Source organism: Crotalus tigris, unplaced genomic scaffold, assembly GCF_016545835.1.
Source record: "Crotalus tigris isolate CLP2741 ecotype Arizona unplaced genomic scaffold, ASM1654583v1 scf7180000024506.7606697, whole genome shotgun sequence".
In the NCBI taxonomy this organism is placed as follows: Eukaryota; Metazoa; Chordata; class Lepidosauria; order Squamata; family Viperidae; genus Crotalus; species Crotalus tigris.
Genome location: NW_024100678.1, coordinates 899422 through 916451, shown reverse-complemented (window position 1 = coordinate 916451; position 17030 = coordinate 899422). Strand labels below are relative to the sequence as shown.

The following is a 17030-nucleotide window of genomic DNA, read 5'->3' as shown; positions in this document are numbered from 1 at the left end:
CGCCGGCAACGCCCAAAACTAGGCCTTTCCCAGGTCAATCTGCAACTTTTGGCACGCCAGCACTTGCGCATGCGCACAAGTACTGGCGACAGCCTGCCTGGTCCCGGGCAGCTTGCACCTGCCCGGGACCATTTGCAATGCCCCGAGCCTGCTTGCACAGGCTCAGGACATAACACCGCTGTTGGTTCAGTTCTTTCTCTTTGAACAAATAACCTCAGTTAATCCAGTTCCACACCCAAGAAATGTTCTTGAGTGGATTTTTTCTGCCCATCCTCTTCTTTTTTGGGGGGGGGGAAAGTGATTTATTCTGCTGCTTCTAGACTACATAGTAATAAGTATTGAGTCGAGTCTAATCTATTATGGCATTTGCCAGAATCCATAACCTTTCTGGCCTTAAAATTGTTTTTCTCCACCCGTTCTGCTGTGGGTATATAGACATTAGGAATTTAGGAAAAGAATACAAACAATGAATATTTTGGAAAGGAGTGTGTCCTATGAATGATTGTTATTAGGTTGTTATTGGGCCTTAGTGTTGACCCCTGGCAACTGCTTGGACTAATCTGTGCAATTTTCCTGGCAAGTTTTTTTTCCTAGTAGTGGTTTGCCATGATTTGCTTTCTAAGGCAGAGTGAGGAGGACTGGCCCAAGGTCATCCAGCTGACTTCATGCCTAAAGTGGAACTGGAATTCATGGTTTTTCCTTGTGGGACCGATGGACAAATAGTGGAAAAAAGTTGGGGAACTTTGTTTTTGTATATGAAAATCCTATCAAACTGCCCGGAATTATTAGGTTAACACAGAGTGGTCACATAAACCTGATTCAATAAAGTAGATTTCTAACATTTCTTCTTTGCCTTTTTCCTCCCTATGCCCAAAAAGTCTACTGCACTTTTACTAACCATAGTTAGAAGCCTTTATATATTGCATCTTGTGTACTAGTCATGATTTCTCTTGGATCAAGATGCCCTGCTTATAATCACTTATTCCTTGATCAAGACTTGTTTTGATTATTGCATATGTTCTAACATGGGGCTGCCTTTGAGAGGCTACAATTGATCCAAAATGCAGTGACTTGAATAGTTATGTGTAGTAGTTCATTTACTCATATAACACATCTTTTACTCTTTTACATCTTTTACTCTTGAATAGAGTCTAATTCTATTGGCTTTCAAAAGCCAATAGGAATTGTCGAAGCTGTCTCTGCCCTGCTGAGCCCGCCAAAAGTCCCATTCTGCAAACGGTGCTGCACCAGTTGAGTAGTCCTCGACTTACGACCGGTTGAGTAGTCCTCGACTTACAACCGGTTGGGGGTTGCGGCATTAAAAAGGTTGAGAACCACTGATCTAAGCATTTTATTGGAGATGTAATAAGGATGATTCTTTAAGGCGCAGGTTTTTACAATGTCCTATTCTGGGAAAATAGTAGATTATATAAATATGAGTGCGTGGCAAATGTTAAAAATTTCAGAGGATAATATTCTCTCGAATTACATGTAGTCCTTGACTTACAAGTTACATTTAGTGACTGTTCAAAATTAGAATAGCACTGAGAAAAGTGACTTATGAGTCTTTTTCACACTTATGGCCAGTTGCAGCATCCCCATGGTCACGTGATCAAAATTAGGATGCTTGGCAACTGACTGATATTTATGACTGCGATGTGATCCCCTTTTGCGATATTCTGACAACAAAGTCAATGGGGAAGCCAGATTCACTTAACAACCGTACTACTAGCTGCAATGATTCACTTAACAACTGTGGCAAGAAAGGTCATAAAATGGGGCAAAACTCACTTAACAAATGTCTCACTTAGCAACATAAATTTTTGGCTCAGTTGTGGTCGTAAGTCAAGGACTACCTGTATATTAACTATTATATGGAATTTAACAACTGAATAATGTAAATGTACTCTCCTTGCCCTTGCTGTAGCCAAGAGACTGATACTGTAGCATTGTAAAGAGAAATGGTCCATTCACTCCTATGAGTGGATGGATTGCCTAGATGTAAACTTTGTATGGACAAATATAATGAAATGGGAACTCATCTATACTGTAAGTTAAAGATGAATGATGTTATACAAATGTATTATAAATATGTATACACTTTAGTAATATTTAGATATGTATAGAATTATAACTATTATATACTTTGCATTTTTTGTTTTCTTTCTTTCTTTTTTTTTTTTAAAAGCACTTTTCAGGATTTGTGAGGTTTTGTTTTTTTTTTAAAAAAGCATGCTTCTGCATTATAATTGTATTTGTGTTGTTTTTTCTTTTATTATTTTTAAAGTATTTTAAACAAGATGGTTGAAATTCCTGCTTAGAGCTCAGCCCTTTTTCTTCCAACAGAAACACATTTTTTTAAAAAAAATGGGTTTTGTTGTTATCATTTTGCAATCATTATTATTTTTTGGCTTGGTTTGTTAGCCGTTTGCAATCGTTGCTTTAGCACGCTCGAATGAGCCTATTGTGTATGTTTTGATTTTAGACCCGTTAAATCAAATATGTCCTATCCTAAAAACAAAAAAACATCCACAACGATTTTGTACGTGGCTGGGGATGATGGTCGGTGCTGCAGCCGGACACTTCTGGGAGCCCAATGCTGGGGAAGGCATATCTGCAGGAAGCACCCGTCCAGAAAGAGGGTGCGGGAGCGAGGTTTCTGTGCTCGTGGAGAACCAACCAGCCCCTTCCCGGATCCCCCTGGGGATCAACTCGCGTTGAAATCGCAGCGGGCGGAGAGAAGAGGAAATCGCTTTCAACCAAAGTGCCTGACTACACCCTGACGGCTTCTTTCGGCTGACTGGCACCCCGCCCGAAGGGACGATTTGAACGCAGAGAGCTTTACGTTGTTAGGCGGAGAGCGCAGCAACTTCGCCTGCGAAGGACTTGAAGCGTCGCCCGGCTTAATCCAAGTTTAGGAAAAGCGGTCCTTTATAAGCCTACTGCATCTCCTCGTTCAGCCTTCTTCTGCAAGACCATGGCTGATGGCGATTTCGAGTAAGTTGGAAATTGTTACCGAGGCAGGTTTGGATGTGTGTGTGGGTGGGTGGGGTGGGGGGTAAACGCAGAAAAGTTGGATCAGTTTTCCGCTAGTAGTGGGAAAAAGGCTGGGACGGAAGACTGAGCCGCGAGTGGCTGCACGGCCCTTTCCGATCAGCTTCTTTGTATCTCTTGGGTTGAGTTCGCGCGGGAGATTAAAGGCTGGGGAAGCTCTGCCGTCGGGTTCGGGGCTGGGGTGGAGGGCAGAGCTTTAAGGCCTCTGATGCAACTGAAGCAGGAACGCTCCAGGTTAAAAGAGCATGGTGGGGGGGGAGGGGAGAGAGATAAAAGCGAGGGGGAAAATAGCCGCCTCCCAAACTTCCAAATAATGTGAAGTAGAGATCTGGGTAAATGATCAGGGCGCCATTACGAAATAAAAGTGGATGGAAGGACAGTCGCTCCTGTTGCTTCTCTCTATCTTCTCTATCTCTCTTTTTGGCTGTCTGCCTCTTCTCTCTCTCTTTCCTCCCTCCCCCCACCGGCTTGCTTGTAATTGAAACAATTTAGGGGAGGGGTTTTAACTCTTTCCTAGGTTTCTCCCTAATGGAGGGAACACGTTTTTAGGAAAGATGGAGAAGGGCCGTCCTGCCGGTGGCTGTCAGAAGAGGCTTGGAGTTTCTCCCCCCCCCCAAATCAAAATGCAGCACACTCTATGTGTGAAATTTGATGCTCTGCTCCTATCTCTAGTTCAGTGGTTCTCAACCTTTTTAATGCTGCGACCCCCCCCAACCAGTTGTAAGTCGAGGACTACTCAACCGGTCGTAAGTCGAGGACTACTCAACTGGTGCAGCACCGTTTGCAGAATGGGACTTTTGGCGGGCTCAGCAGGGCAGAGACAGCCTGGACAATTCTTATTGGCTTTTGAAAGCCAATAGAATTAGACTCTATTCAAGAGAGTCTATTCTATTGGCTTTCAAAAGCCAATAGAATAAAAGGGAGTAGCACAGCTAAGGAAAAGGGGAAAAAATGGCGGACTGTGTTGTTTGGTGACCTCCGTGAAATGGTCGTTCGACCCCAAATGGAGTCCCGACCCACAGGTTGAGAACTACTGCTCTAGTTGATAAGTCAGGTGAGGTCTTTTGACTATCTTCCAGGAAAACCTGGGTTGGGCCTTGGCCCATTTGCAGCAACTGAAGCATGAATATGTTCTGGCACACTCCTTCCCCCTGTCCTTGATGGGTCTCTTCACTGCCTTAATTCCATTCTTAGCCCATGAGGAGACAGGTTTAAATTGTCTCTAGCTGTACCAGTGTTATAAAAGTATTTTCCCCCATAGTCTGGCTCCAGATACAATCCAAGGGACCCTCAAGCTGTCTAAAACTCAGTCTCTAGAAAAGCCTAATTTTTAGAAGAGTTTGAAAAATAAGTCACACAATTAGTGAAACCTGGATACTTTAAGGATAATAGGGGATGCATCACACCAAACTCATTGAAGACCAACCAGGACAATTAATGTTGCACAGTAAGTCTCGCGTGACGACCACAATTGAGCCCAACATTTGTGTTGCTAGGTGAAATGTTTGTTGAGTGAGTTTTCTGTCATTTTACAACCTTTCTTGCAACAGTCATTAAGTGAATCATTGCAGTTGTTAAGTTAGTAACACGGTCGTTAAGTGAATCTGGCTTCCCTATTGAGTTTGCTGGTCAGAAGATCGCAAAAACTGATTACATGTCCCCAGAACAGGGCAACCATCATATATATGAACCAGTCGCCAATGATCTGAATTTGGATCATGTGACCACGGGGATGTTGCAATCGTCATGTGAAAAATGGTCATAAACCACTTTTTGCAGTGCTTCTGTAACTTTGAATGGACACTAAATGAACTGTTGTAAATTGAGAAATTAAGGACCAGAAATTTCTAATCCCAATGTATGAATAGGATATTAATTCCTATTTTTGCCACCAGGTTGTTGATGTAAGGTGCTCCCAAATTATCCATTTATTTAAAATATGACTGCTACACAATGAACATAGAGAGATTGTATCTTTTTGTCGGCATATTGCCCAGATTCATACTAGCTAAGTTAAGCTATTTATTCTTTTAACCACCCTTTGTTTACCAAGTCCTAGTGCCCTGAAGAATGGATCAAATAGCCCATTGTGCATTCTTCAGAATGAAATTGAATGCAGTATCTAGGACTAAATACAAAGTTGTTTAATGGACAAACAAAATGGCCAATATTTATAAAATGTTTGGGACAGAAAAAAAGCCATTGAAAAACTTGTGCCATATAAGATACAAGTTACTGTTACTATATAAGACCTGTTGCCAAAAATCAAAATAAGTGTAGACTAGCTGGATTCACACGTCACACCAATCCATATACTTTAGTTACTAAATTATAATAGCTGGCTTCACCTATCTCATTTAAATCAAAATCAAACAAACAGCATGATCCGAGAATCCATCTTGGAAAAGTCAAGAGGCTTGACTTTGATAGTTTCAAATTGTTAGAGACTGGCCAGTTTAAGCTGGAATGGAATTAGAATAGAATAGAATAGAATAGAATAACAGAGTTGGAAGGGACCTTGGAGGTCTTCTAGTCCAACCCCCTGCTCAGACAGGAAACCCTATACCACTTCAGACAAATGGTTGTCCAGTCCCTTAAAAACTTCCAGTGTTGGAGCATTCACAACTTCTGGAGGCAGGTTGTTCCACTGATTAATTGTTCTGACAAATTGTCAGGAAGTTTCTCCTTAGTTCTAGATTGCTTCTCTTTGGTTAGTTTCCATCCGTTGCTTCTTGTCCTGCCTTCAGGTGCTTCGGGGAATAGCTTGACTCCCTCTTCTTTGTGGCAGCCCCTGAGATATTGGAACACTGCTATCGTGTCACCCCTGGTCCTTCTCTTCATTAAACTAGACATGCCCAATTCCAGTAACGGTCCTTTATATGTTTTAGCTTCCAGTCCCCTGATCATCTTTGTTGCTCTTCTCTGCACTATTTCTAGAGCACAGGTCTAGAAATCGATCGCGTCACATGATGTATGGGGTTGCATCACAATGGTTTTTGCCTTTGCAGAGCGTGGCCTGCACATGACGCATCCAGCCCACAGGCCACCAGTTTGACATTCCTGTTCTAGAGTCTCAACATTTTTTTTACATCGTGGTGACTTAAACTGGATGCAGTATTCCAAGTGTGGCCTTACCAAGGCATTCTAAAGTGGTATCAACACTTCACGTGATCTTGATTCTGTCCCTCTGTTAATGCAACCTAGCACTGTGTTGGCTTTTTTGGCAGCTGCAGCACACTGCTGGCTCATAGTTAAATGGAGATGGAGCTGATTGCTTGGTTGATTTGATTGTGCTGTTGCTGCCATGGGTGGTTGGGTAAAGGTTTTATTATGGGTTTTAGTATGCAGTAGATTTTTAAAAAACGTTGCAAGCCTCCCAGGGCCACCTGTTGTGAGTTGGACGACTATGTAAATTTTCTTAATAAAATAATACACATATTTCTTCCCCAAACAGCTGTACACACATGCATGGACAACCTCTCACACATAACTGAATATATACTGTAGAAAAAACAATCTTCAATGGAAGAAATGGGTAACTGCCAAGCTGCCTCTTTTCTCCCTAAGAATCAGATTAAAAGCCTTCTGGTTTTATTAGCATTGCCAGTGAAAGTTATGTTGAAGAGGAATGCATTTGTTTAGTGCTGTTGAGGTAGGACTGAGGAGATTTGAGGGGCCAGGAAGCAAGTCATGAGCCTTTCAGCTGTATTACCAGCAATATTAGCCAAATTCTAAAAAAGTTGACATTTTGTTTGAGTCTGATGTGTGAACCAAGCTCTGTTTGTTTTGTATTGAGAAGTAGCTTTGTGCCAGTCTTAGTCATAGACCAGTGATGGCGAACCTTTTAGAGACCGAGTGCCCAAACTGCAACCCAAAACCGACTTATGTATCATCGGGTGCCGGGTGGGTGTGGCCCATTGGATGGGCGTGGCTGCGGTAGTAATGGCAGACTGGGTGGGACTAAAAAGTTAAATCAATCAATTCCAACTTTGCAATATCTTTTTTTCCCCGCGAGAAGTTGAAATTGATTGATTGATTGAACCTTTTTTTTTTTTGCACATGGCAGAGGCCTAAAGCGAAAAGGTTTTATAAACCCAGCTGAAGACCTAGGACTGGGGTGATGTGCGCGTGCCCACAGAGAGGGCTCTGTGTGCCACAGGTTCGCCATCTTGGTCATAGACCATATCCAGTGCAAAATCAGCTCCTTTTTTGCTCTGCCATTGTATCTTACTGAAAGCTTCATTGTGCCACTTACATAATAAATGTGGTTTCTGCACCTTGAAATAAGTATGTGAATACTCCATATACTGGAGCCATAAAGTTGGTTAGTTAGATCAATCAGTCAATCAATCAAACTACCAACCAACCAGTCTATCATTGATCTAGCTCAGACATGTCAAACACAAGGCCCGGGGGCCGGATGCGGCCCGCGAAGTGGTTTCATGTGGCCTGCGAAGCCCTCCTGGAAACAGTGAAGAAACGGCCCCCACTGCCTTGGCCCTGGCCCAGGCTGGCCCAGGAGCCAATGTACAATTTTGTAGTGGCCCTCTATGCTGAAACGCATTCAGTCTTAGCTCCACAAGGCCGTCTAGAAACAGCGAGGAACCAGCCCCTGCTGCATTGGCCCCGCCCCCTGGGTGCATGTTGGGGATATGTCACCCTTTGTGAGGAATGAAGAAATGGACCATGCCTTGGCGCTTGCCCTGGTCCCACCCCCTTCTGCCAGAGACCCTTAGATATGTCCCACTGCTGCCCAGGCCCCCACAAGGCATCCTTGATGCGAACGATGTAGAGCTGGCCATGCCCACCCAGTAGGCCACACCTACTCCATCCACGCCCACCCAGTAGGCTGCACCCACCCTGGTCACACCCACCTGGCCCCTCCGAGGGCAACCTCAATGCTGATGCAGCCCTCAATGAAATTGAGTTTGACACCCCTGATCTAGCTATACATCTGACAGCAGTGACTCTGGGTGGTTTTCATTGTTGAAACAACACTTTTAACAATCGAAACCACAATGTTCAAGGTTATAACAGTAATACCAGTTTATAAAAACTAGCATTAAGCAGCAGAGCTCATTTACTTCTTGGCTCAAGTGCCTGGGAGAACAATCAGGTCTTGAAGGCCTTACCGAAGGCTAACAGGAAGGGTGCTGATTCACAGATTATTTCTGGAAGGAAGTTATTCCACAGGGCAGGCACAAGTTATTCTATAGGACATCATGATTCTACATATAAGAAGTTGATTGGGTGAGCTGAGTAGAAACAATTTTATAGTAATATCTAATGTTGAATCTAATGCTTCTGGCCAAATTGCTTTGAAATACAGTGGCATTTTGCCAAATAATTACTTCTTAAGATCTCAGAAATAAAAATAAAACTTAATAATATAGATAGAGAGACAGACAGATAATATTTAGGTATTCTGCTGTTAGTTTAAAGAGTTTTTTTCTCTCCTGCTCTCCATATCCTGTTTTTCCCCTCTCTTTTTTCTTTTTCATGTTGCTTTCTGCGTATTTAATATATGGGGTTTCCCCCCATCTCTTCCCCATATAGCTTTGTTTTTTCTATAATGGGCTAGGTTTCTTTTTAAAAGTATACATATTTTTACAGTTTCTATAGGTTTATAATGTAACAATATATTGTTCTTTAGTTTATAAATAACATCACAATTTGCTAAGTTTTCTATTAAGGCAGTGGTTCTCAACCTTTCTAATGCCACGACCCCATAATACAGTTCCCCATGTTGTGGTGACCCCCAACCACTTATACATAACCGGGTGCCAGGGGCGTGGCCAAAGAAAAGGGAGAAAAAATGGCGGACAGCCTTGTTTGGTGACCCCCGTGAAATGGTTGTTCGACCCCAAATGGGGTCCCGACCCACAGGTTGAGAACCACTGTATTCCCATGGTCACGTGATCACCATTTGTGACTTTTCTAGCTGGCTTCTGATAAGCAAAATCAATGGAGGAAAGCTGCATTCATTTAATAACTATATGACTCACTTAACAACTGCAGTAACTTGCTTAATAACTGTGGCGGGAGTGGTGCAACTCTGGTGCAACTCACAACAACTATCTTACCTAGCAACAGAAATTCCCAATTATTTATTTATTTATTTATGAGACTTATATACCACTTTAAGTGCAAGCACTCTGTAAGCGGTGTACACCAGTAAGCAATGTATGTGTGTATGTGTGTATGTATGTGTGTGTGTATATATATATATATATATATATATATATATATATATATATATATATATATATATATATATATGTTTTCTGAGGTTTTTGCGGGTGTTTGTATGTAGGTCTTTGGTTGTTCGGGTTTTCTCCCGCGTAAAATTGGAAGTGTCTTGGCGACGTTTCGACGAAGTCCCATTCGTCATCTTCAGGCTGGTGTTTTCAGCTTCGTGCTTCAAGCAGCAATGTGTGGTCTTAGCTGTTTCTTCCTTTTAACTGCCAGTGGAGGTATGAACTGATTGGGTGGGAGCTTGGCTGTGTTCTGATTGGGTGGAGGTGTGTTCTGATTGGTTAGGGGCGTGGCTGTGCTCTGATTTGTGCTCATCTCCAGAACAAAACGCTTAGCTGACGAACAACACCTAAAAACCGAACTACACACTCTCACCAATGTACTAACATCCAATGGATTCCAAAGAAATAAGATTACAAACCTAATCCAAAAAGAAACCCCCACTAAAATCCAAGACGAAGAACAAGAAAACGGCAAAGCCCTCCTCCCATACATAAAAGGCACCACAGACAGAATCAGTAAGATCCTCCATAAACACAACATCAAAACAGCATTCTGCACAAACAGAAAAATATCCACCATCCTTAGAAACCCCAAAGATAAAATTGAATTAGAAAATCAAGGAGTATACGAAATCCCATGCACCACTTGTCCCACCACATACATCGGACAAACCAACAGAAGAATAAGTGCACGCATTGAAGAACATAAGAACTCAGTCAAAAAAGAGGAACCAACATCTTCCCTGGTCCAACACCTTAAAGCCACAGGACATGAAATTGACTTTAAAAATACCAGAACCATTGCCAAAAGTGAACATTTTAATAACAGAATAATCAGAGAAGCCATCGAGATAGAAAAACGCCCACACAGCATGAACAAGCGAGATGATACCTCCCGCCTACCAGCCATTTGGAAACCCGCCCTTATTGACAAACGACTCCCTAACACAAAAAATGATACCAGACCCACACTCACAAAAACCACACAGGATGTCACCACCACACATCCACGCAAAAAACAAACCCAAAGCCACACCGATGATGAGGCACGACCACAAACCAGAAGCCAGACCACAGCTGCATCATTAGCCACTTTAAACCCCTCCAATCCATACATGAAGCAAACTGACACCCTCCATGAAAATGAGGCACGACCACAACGCGAAGCCAAAAAATAGCAAGGCAGCCCAAAATCTTAAACCCCTCTGCAACTCAGACTAACCTGAGCACAACCAAACAGAACACTCCCCCAGCCAATCAGAGCACAGCCAACCCCCCAGCCAATCAGAGCACAGCCAAGCCCCTAACCAATCAGAACACACCTCCACCCAATCAGAACACAGCCAAGCTCCCACCCAATCAGTTCATACCCCCACTGGCAGTTAAAAGGAAGAAACAGCTAAGACCACACATTGCTGCTCGAAGCACGAAGCTGAAAACACCAGCCTGAAGATGACGAATGGGACTTCGTCGAAACGTCGCCAAGACACTTCCAATTTTACGCGGGAGAAAACCCGAACAACCAAAGACCTACATATATATATGTGTGTGTGTGTGTGTGTGTGTGTGTGTGTATATATATATATATATATATAATATATACACACACACACACACACACACCGTATTTTCCGGCGTATAAGACGACTTTCTAGGCCACAAAAACCTTCTTAAAAGTTGGGGGTCGTCTTATACGCCGAGTCGTCTTATACGCCGGAAAATACGGGTATTCTATTTTATTCCTTTACACATGTGGTTTGGTATATTACTCATCAAGTTTTCTCTCCCCCCCTCACTCAAAAAGAGTCCTTGATTGGTAGAGTGGCAGTGGGGAGAGCAATTAAACTCTAAGCTGTTTGTTTCAGCAATCCGTCCCCGCGGCTCACCTCTAGCAGGCTTGTGGTTTGTAGCTGCTTTTTGCTAACTTGAAGTCACAGGCTGGTAAATGCCTGTGGGTCTCAATCTTTCCGAGCTGGAGATCAGGGTGGGAGGGAAGGATTGGAGGGAGAGGGAGGAGGGAAAGGAGGCATGTGTGTGTTGTGTGTGTGTGTGTGTGTGTTGTGTGTGTGTGTGCGCACGCTTCTCCTCGCTGCTTTCTGAGCTGGGAAGGATTGCATTTTCCGAGCTGGAAATCGGGGTGGGAAGGAAGGATTGGAGGGAGAAAGGAGGCGTGTGTGCATGTGTGTGTGTGTGTGTTGTGTGTGTGTGTGTGTGCGCACGCTTCTCCTCGCTGCTTTCTGAGCTGGGAAGGATTGCATTTTCCGAGCTGGAAATCGGGGTGGGAAGGAAGGATTGGAGGGAGAAAGGAGGCGTGTGTGCATGTGTGTGTGTGTGCACGCTTCTCCTCGCTGCTTTCTGAGCTGGGAAGGATTGCATTTTCCGAGCTGGAAATCGGGGTGGGAAGGAAGGATTGGAGGGAGAAAGGAGGCGTGTCTGCATGCGTGTGTGTGTGTTTGTGTGTTGTGTGTGTGTGTTCTCCTCGCTGCTTTCTGAGCTGGGAAGGATTGGAGGGAGAGGGAGGAGGGAAAGAAGGCATGTGTGTGTGTGCGCACGTGTATATGTCAGAAAGACGGGCGGGGCCCGAGAGAGTTGCAGTAAATACTAGCCTGAAACCGGCTAGAATTCATGGGATGGAAGACCAAGAGGAGGAGATCCAGTCTCCGGAGATCCCGGTGCGCAGCCCGCGGGAGTCACATGCATGCCACGCGCACGCACACACTCAGCACTGGCATAAAAGGGCGCCTGCGGAGGAGAGAATACTGTACTCATTTGGGCTTACAGGTGGCCAATGAGAACTCAGAAAACTTCGCTCCCTTTCCTCCATCCCTCTCCCCTTCTTCAGCGAAAGGGTGTATTAGCTTGTCCATTTTTTTCCCTAGGGCATATAAGACGACAGGGAGGGCTGGGCAGGCAGGGAGAGCTGACCCACCCAATCCAACCAGGCTTTGTATACAACAACAAGCCAATCACCAGTAAGGTACATCGCTTGCCAGTGATAAGGTATATCGCTTGCCATGATTGGCTGGTTGTTGTATACTGGGTATGTACCGGTACAGTACAGCACCAGTATCTGTACCAGTTCATACAGTAGAGCACCAGTACATACAGTACTGTATACAAATGTCCAACAGTCAAGATGCCATCATGGCTCCACCAGCAAGAAGAAGGAAATATAAAGCCAGTTTCAAACTTAAAGTTGTAAACTTTGCCATGGAACATAATAACTGTGCTGCTGCAAGACAATATGGAGTAACAGAAAAGATGGTTCGGGACTGGAAAGCAAATGAAAAAGCGTTAAAGAGTATGGCAAGGGGTAAGTGTGCATTAAGAAGAGGCACCCCACATTGGCCAGAACTTGAAAAACATGTAGCAGACATGGTGAATGAGCATCGCCAAAATGGTTATGTAGTGACACGAAATAAAATATGTTTGTCTGCACTTCAGTGGGCCAAATCTAACCCAGATCACAGCAACAGATTTAAGGCCACAGTATCTTGGTGTACTAGATTCTTGAAAAGGCATAATATGGTACTGAGGCAAAAGACAAAAATGGCACACAAATTACCTGCAGATCTTGATAGCAAAGTAATTAGTTTCCATCGATACGTAATACAACAGCACATTAAACATGGCTATGCGTTAAGTAGTATTGGAAATATGGATGAAACTCCAATGAATTTTGATATGGTTGGAAATAAAACTGTCCATCAAAAAGGTGAAAAAACAATTTTAATTAAAACAACAGGACATGAGAAGTCCAGTTTTACAGTGGTACTAGGATGCACAGCTGATGGTGCCAAACTGAGACCAATGATTATTTTTAAAAGAAAAACAATGCCGAAACTCAAGTTCCCTGTTGGTTGTTTTGTACATGTGAATGAAAAAGGCTGGATGGATGAAGAAGGGGTAAAGCTATGGCTTGATAATGTATGGGAGCAGGCGACCAGGTGGACTTCTTCAAAAACGTAGTCTACTGGTGTGGGATATGTTCAGGGCTCATTTAACTCCCAGCACCAAGCAAAGGCTTGCAAGAATAAACACAGATGCGGCAGTTATTCCTGCAGGATTGACATCGTTGGTACAGCCACTGGATGTGTGCCTAAACAAGCCATTTAAAGATCGCATTCGAGAACAGTGGAATGAATGGATGGTTAGCGGCGAAAAGTCATTCACAAAAGGAGGAAACATGCGTGCTCCACAGTTGGATGTTTTGTGCAAGTTTGTCATAAAAGCCTGGAATGATATTGATGCAGAAACAGTAATCAAGTCTTTCAAGAAGTGTGGCATATCAAATTCATTAGATGGTATGGAGGATGACTACTTGTGGCAAGATGAAGAGGAAGCTGAAGCTGAGACCACACCATCTGATACGGAATTCGATCCATATCATGACTGCCTTACAAATGTACCACAAGATGTCATTGATATTTTTATGATACCAGATGATGAACAGGATGATTTTGAAGGCTTTTAAAAGGAAACTGTCACACAAGCAAAACCTGTAAAAATAGCTTGCAGTTATGATGGGCGTTGCTGACTCGCCAGGGACTTGCCCGGCACTTGCTCTTTCTATTGTTTTTTATCTTCCTCCTATCATCATCAGTTCAGTTTGGTTGACAGCTTAAAAAACAAACAGCATGGCAGCTCCCATGGTTTTATTGTCTTATCCTTCCTTTCAGCTTTAGAGTGAATTAGGAAAAGTTTAATCCACTTGCACTGTTTTATGTTTATATGTTTGATGACAGCCTTATGTTTATAAATGACAGTTTTTCTGCTAAGTACCTGCATGTCATAAACATTTGAATTAAAATTACCATATTGAAATCAAATCTGATGTTTTTAAATTTTTATTTGGTGTGCGTTGGAAGAGGGGTAGTCTTATACAGTGAGTATAGCCCAAACTCTATATTTTAACTGGAAAAGTTGGGGGTCGTCTTATACGCCCAGTCGTCTTATACGCCGGAAAATACGGTATATATGCAGGAAGTTTTTCAGACAGATGTCTAATTGATTACACCTTGACATTTTTTAACTGCTATACTGCAGTTTTACTTTTTACAATCTCTTTTGCCTTGCAGCCCCCAACTAGGGGCGTTAAGCAGGCTCAAGTCATAACTGCGAAACATTACAAATCCAAATTTCTTTTGCAAGGCAAAAGAGATTGTAAAAAGTAAAACTGCAGTATAGCAGTTAAAAAATGTCAAGGTGTAATCAATTAGACATCTGTCTGAAAAAAACTTCCTGCATATACTCCCTTGACTCAGCTGGCAAAGAGGGAGGAGAGCCTGTGGCTTGGTGGTTAAATCACTGCCTAGTATGTAAACTGCCCAGGTTCGAATCCCATAAAGGGTGTGGCTAACTGACGAGAGCAGAATGAGCTCGAAATGGCCATTTTAGTCTCCCAATTTAATTCTTTAATTCTTTGTCAGAAAAAGAAATTTGGATGCACATTATGGTCATAACTCATCTCTAAATACAATTTCTATGCCTCCCTATAGGACAGTGGTTCTCAACCTTTTTAATGCCGCGACCCCCAACCGGTCATAAGTCGAGGACTACTCAACCGGTCGTAAGTCGAGGACTACTCAACTGGTGCAGCACCATTTGCAGAATGGGACTTTTGGCGGGCTCAGCAGGGCAGAGACAGCCTGGACAATTCCTATTGGCTTTTGAAAGCCAATAGAATTAGACTCTATTCAAGAGCCAATAGAATAAAAGGGAGTAGCACAGCTAAGGAAAAGGGGGAAAAAAATGGCAGACTGTGTTGTTTGGCGACCCCCGTGAAATAGTCGTTCGACCCCAAATGGGGTCCTGACCCACAGGTTGAGAACCACTGCTATAGGATATTTCTTAAGTAAAATACACAAATCCATAGGATTATTAAACATCCCTGCCACTAGAAGTCCAATAAAGGAATCCAGGTATAATTATTTTCTTCTTTTAACCCTGAACAAAGAAACTGATACAGAATAAGTTGGAAGGAACCTTGTAGGTGATCTAGTCTAACCCCCTGCTCAAGCAGGAGACCTTATACCATTTCTGACAAGTGGCTGTCCAGTCTCTTCTTAAAAACCTCAGTGATGAAATACCCACAACCTCTGGAGGCAGGTTGTTCCACTGATTAATTGTTCTAACACTCAGGAAATTTCTCTTAGTTTCAGGTTGCTTCTCTCCTTGATTAGTTTCCATCTGTTGCTTCTGGTCCTGCCTTCAGATGTTTTGGAGAATAGGTTGACCCCTCTTTGTGACAGCCCCTCAAATACTGGAACCCTGCTATCATGTCACCCCTGGTACTTCCCTTCACTATACTACCCATGCCCAGTTCTTGCAACCATTCTTCATATGCATTAGCATGGAAGAGTAACATCTGGAGAGCCCATAGACGGCTTGATGGTGCTGCTTTAGGGTTCACTCGGGAGATATGGGGCTAAGAGAGTAACTTTCTGAACGCTAAGCATGAATTCATGGCTAGAATGCAGTATTGCGGGCAAACTCTGCCTACTGCCAGGAGTTCGATCTTGATCAGCTCAAAGTCGACTCAGCCTTCCATCCTTCTGAGGTCGGTAAAATGAGGACCCAGATTGTTGGTGGCAATATGCTGACTTTGTAAACTGCTCAGAGAGTGTTAATAAAGCACTGGAACAGTATATATATCTAGGTGCTATTGGTATTTTCCTCTTTGGAGCAGATTGCAGTCTTAAGTGACACAGAGTGAGTAATTTGTGTGATTGTTAAGGCCACGATATGACATACTGATGAACATCATTGATCATACTGATGAACAGTATGATCAAAGAAACTAACTTGATAAATCTTCCCTGAAGGGGTGTCACTTTTTAATCCCTTCAGAAAGAGCCCCAGAGTTAGTTTTCTGTTCATTTGTTTTTGTAGTCATAGGTCTTTCAAACTTTTAACAGATTTAAAGTTTAAAGTTTAAAGCAACAGATTTAGTATATCCAATAAATAACTTTTGTCCTTTTTTATTGCCTCTAAAAAAAAACCATTCAAAACCTTAGCAAAACATAAGCTATTCATCCACTGCCTGATAGCTGTGCACCATATTTAGGGAGCAAATCAATTCTATTTGTAAGTTTCTGTTTTTCTCCATATATAGCTTATCCCAGTTAAATCCCCCTTCAAAGAATTTCAAAATTATCCGTTGCAGCTTCTTTTTGATCTGTAACTTCATTACAACATGCTTGGTCCATTTTATTGAGATTATATATATATATTAACAACAGATTGGCCAAAAATATACAATAATTTATAGAAATCTGCTCCACTCTTTATCCTGTAGCTCCCCCTAGTGCACAACCTTTAAGGTCTCCCTTATCATAAAATTCCCAAAACAGACATTTTCTCATTTGTTAGAAAATTATTTCTAATTAAATCAAAGCTATAAAGGAAGTCCTTGACTTACAACAGTTCATTTAGTGGCAGTTCGAAGTTACAATGACACTGAAAAAGTGACTTATGACTGTTTTTTATACTTAATGACCATTGCAGCATCCCCAATGCCACGTGATCAAAAATAACTCTCGTGGCAACTGACAGTTTATGACAGTTGCAGTGTCCCGGGGTCATGTGATCACCTTTTCTGACAACAAAGTCAGTAGGGGAAGCCAGATTCACTTAATAACTGTGTTACTAACTTAACAACTGCAGTGATTCACTTAACAACTGTGGCAAGAAATGTCATAAAATAGCACAAAAATCACT

The 17030-nt window shown here is 42.6% G+C and overlaps 1 protein-coding gene across 2 annotated transcripts in view; it reads left to right on the top strand.

Moving 5' to 3' along the window:
* The first annotated feature begins 2560 nt into the window (after positions 1 to 2560).
* LOC120303791 (stimulated by retinoic acid gene 6 protein-like) overlaps positions 2561 to 17030 on the top strand; it is a 68692-nt gene continuing 54222 nt past the window's right edge. For both annotated transcript variants that reach the window (XM_039333592.1, XM_039333591.1), the window contains exon 1: positions 2561 to 2997. In XM_039333592.1, coding sequence (XP_039189526.1) covers positions 2978 to 2997 — 20 coding nt within the window. In that variant the 5' untranslated portion in view covers positions 2561 to 2977. The remainder of the gene's footprint in view (positions 2998 to 17030) is intronic.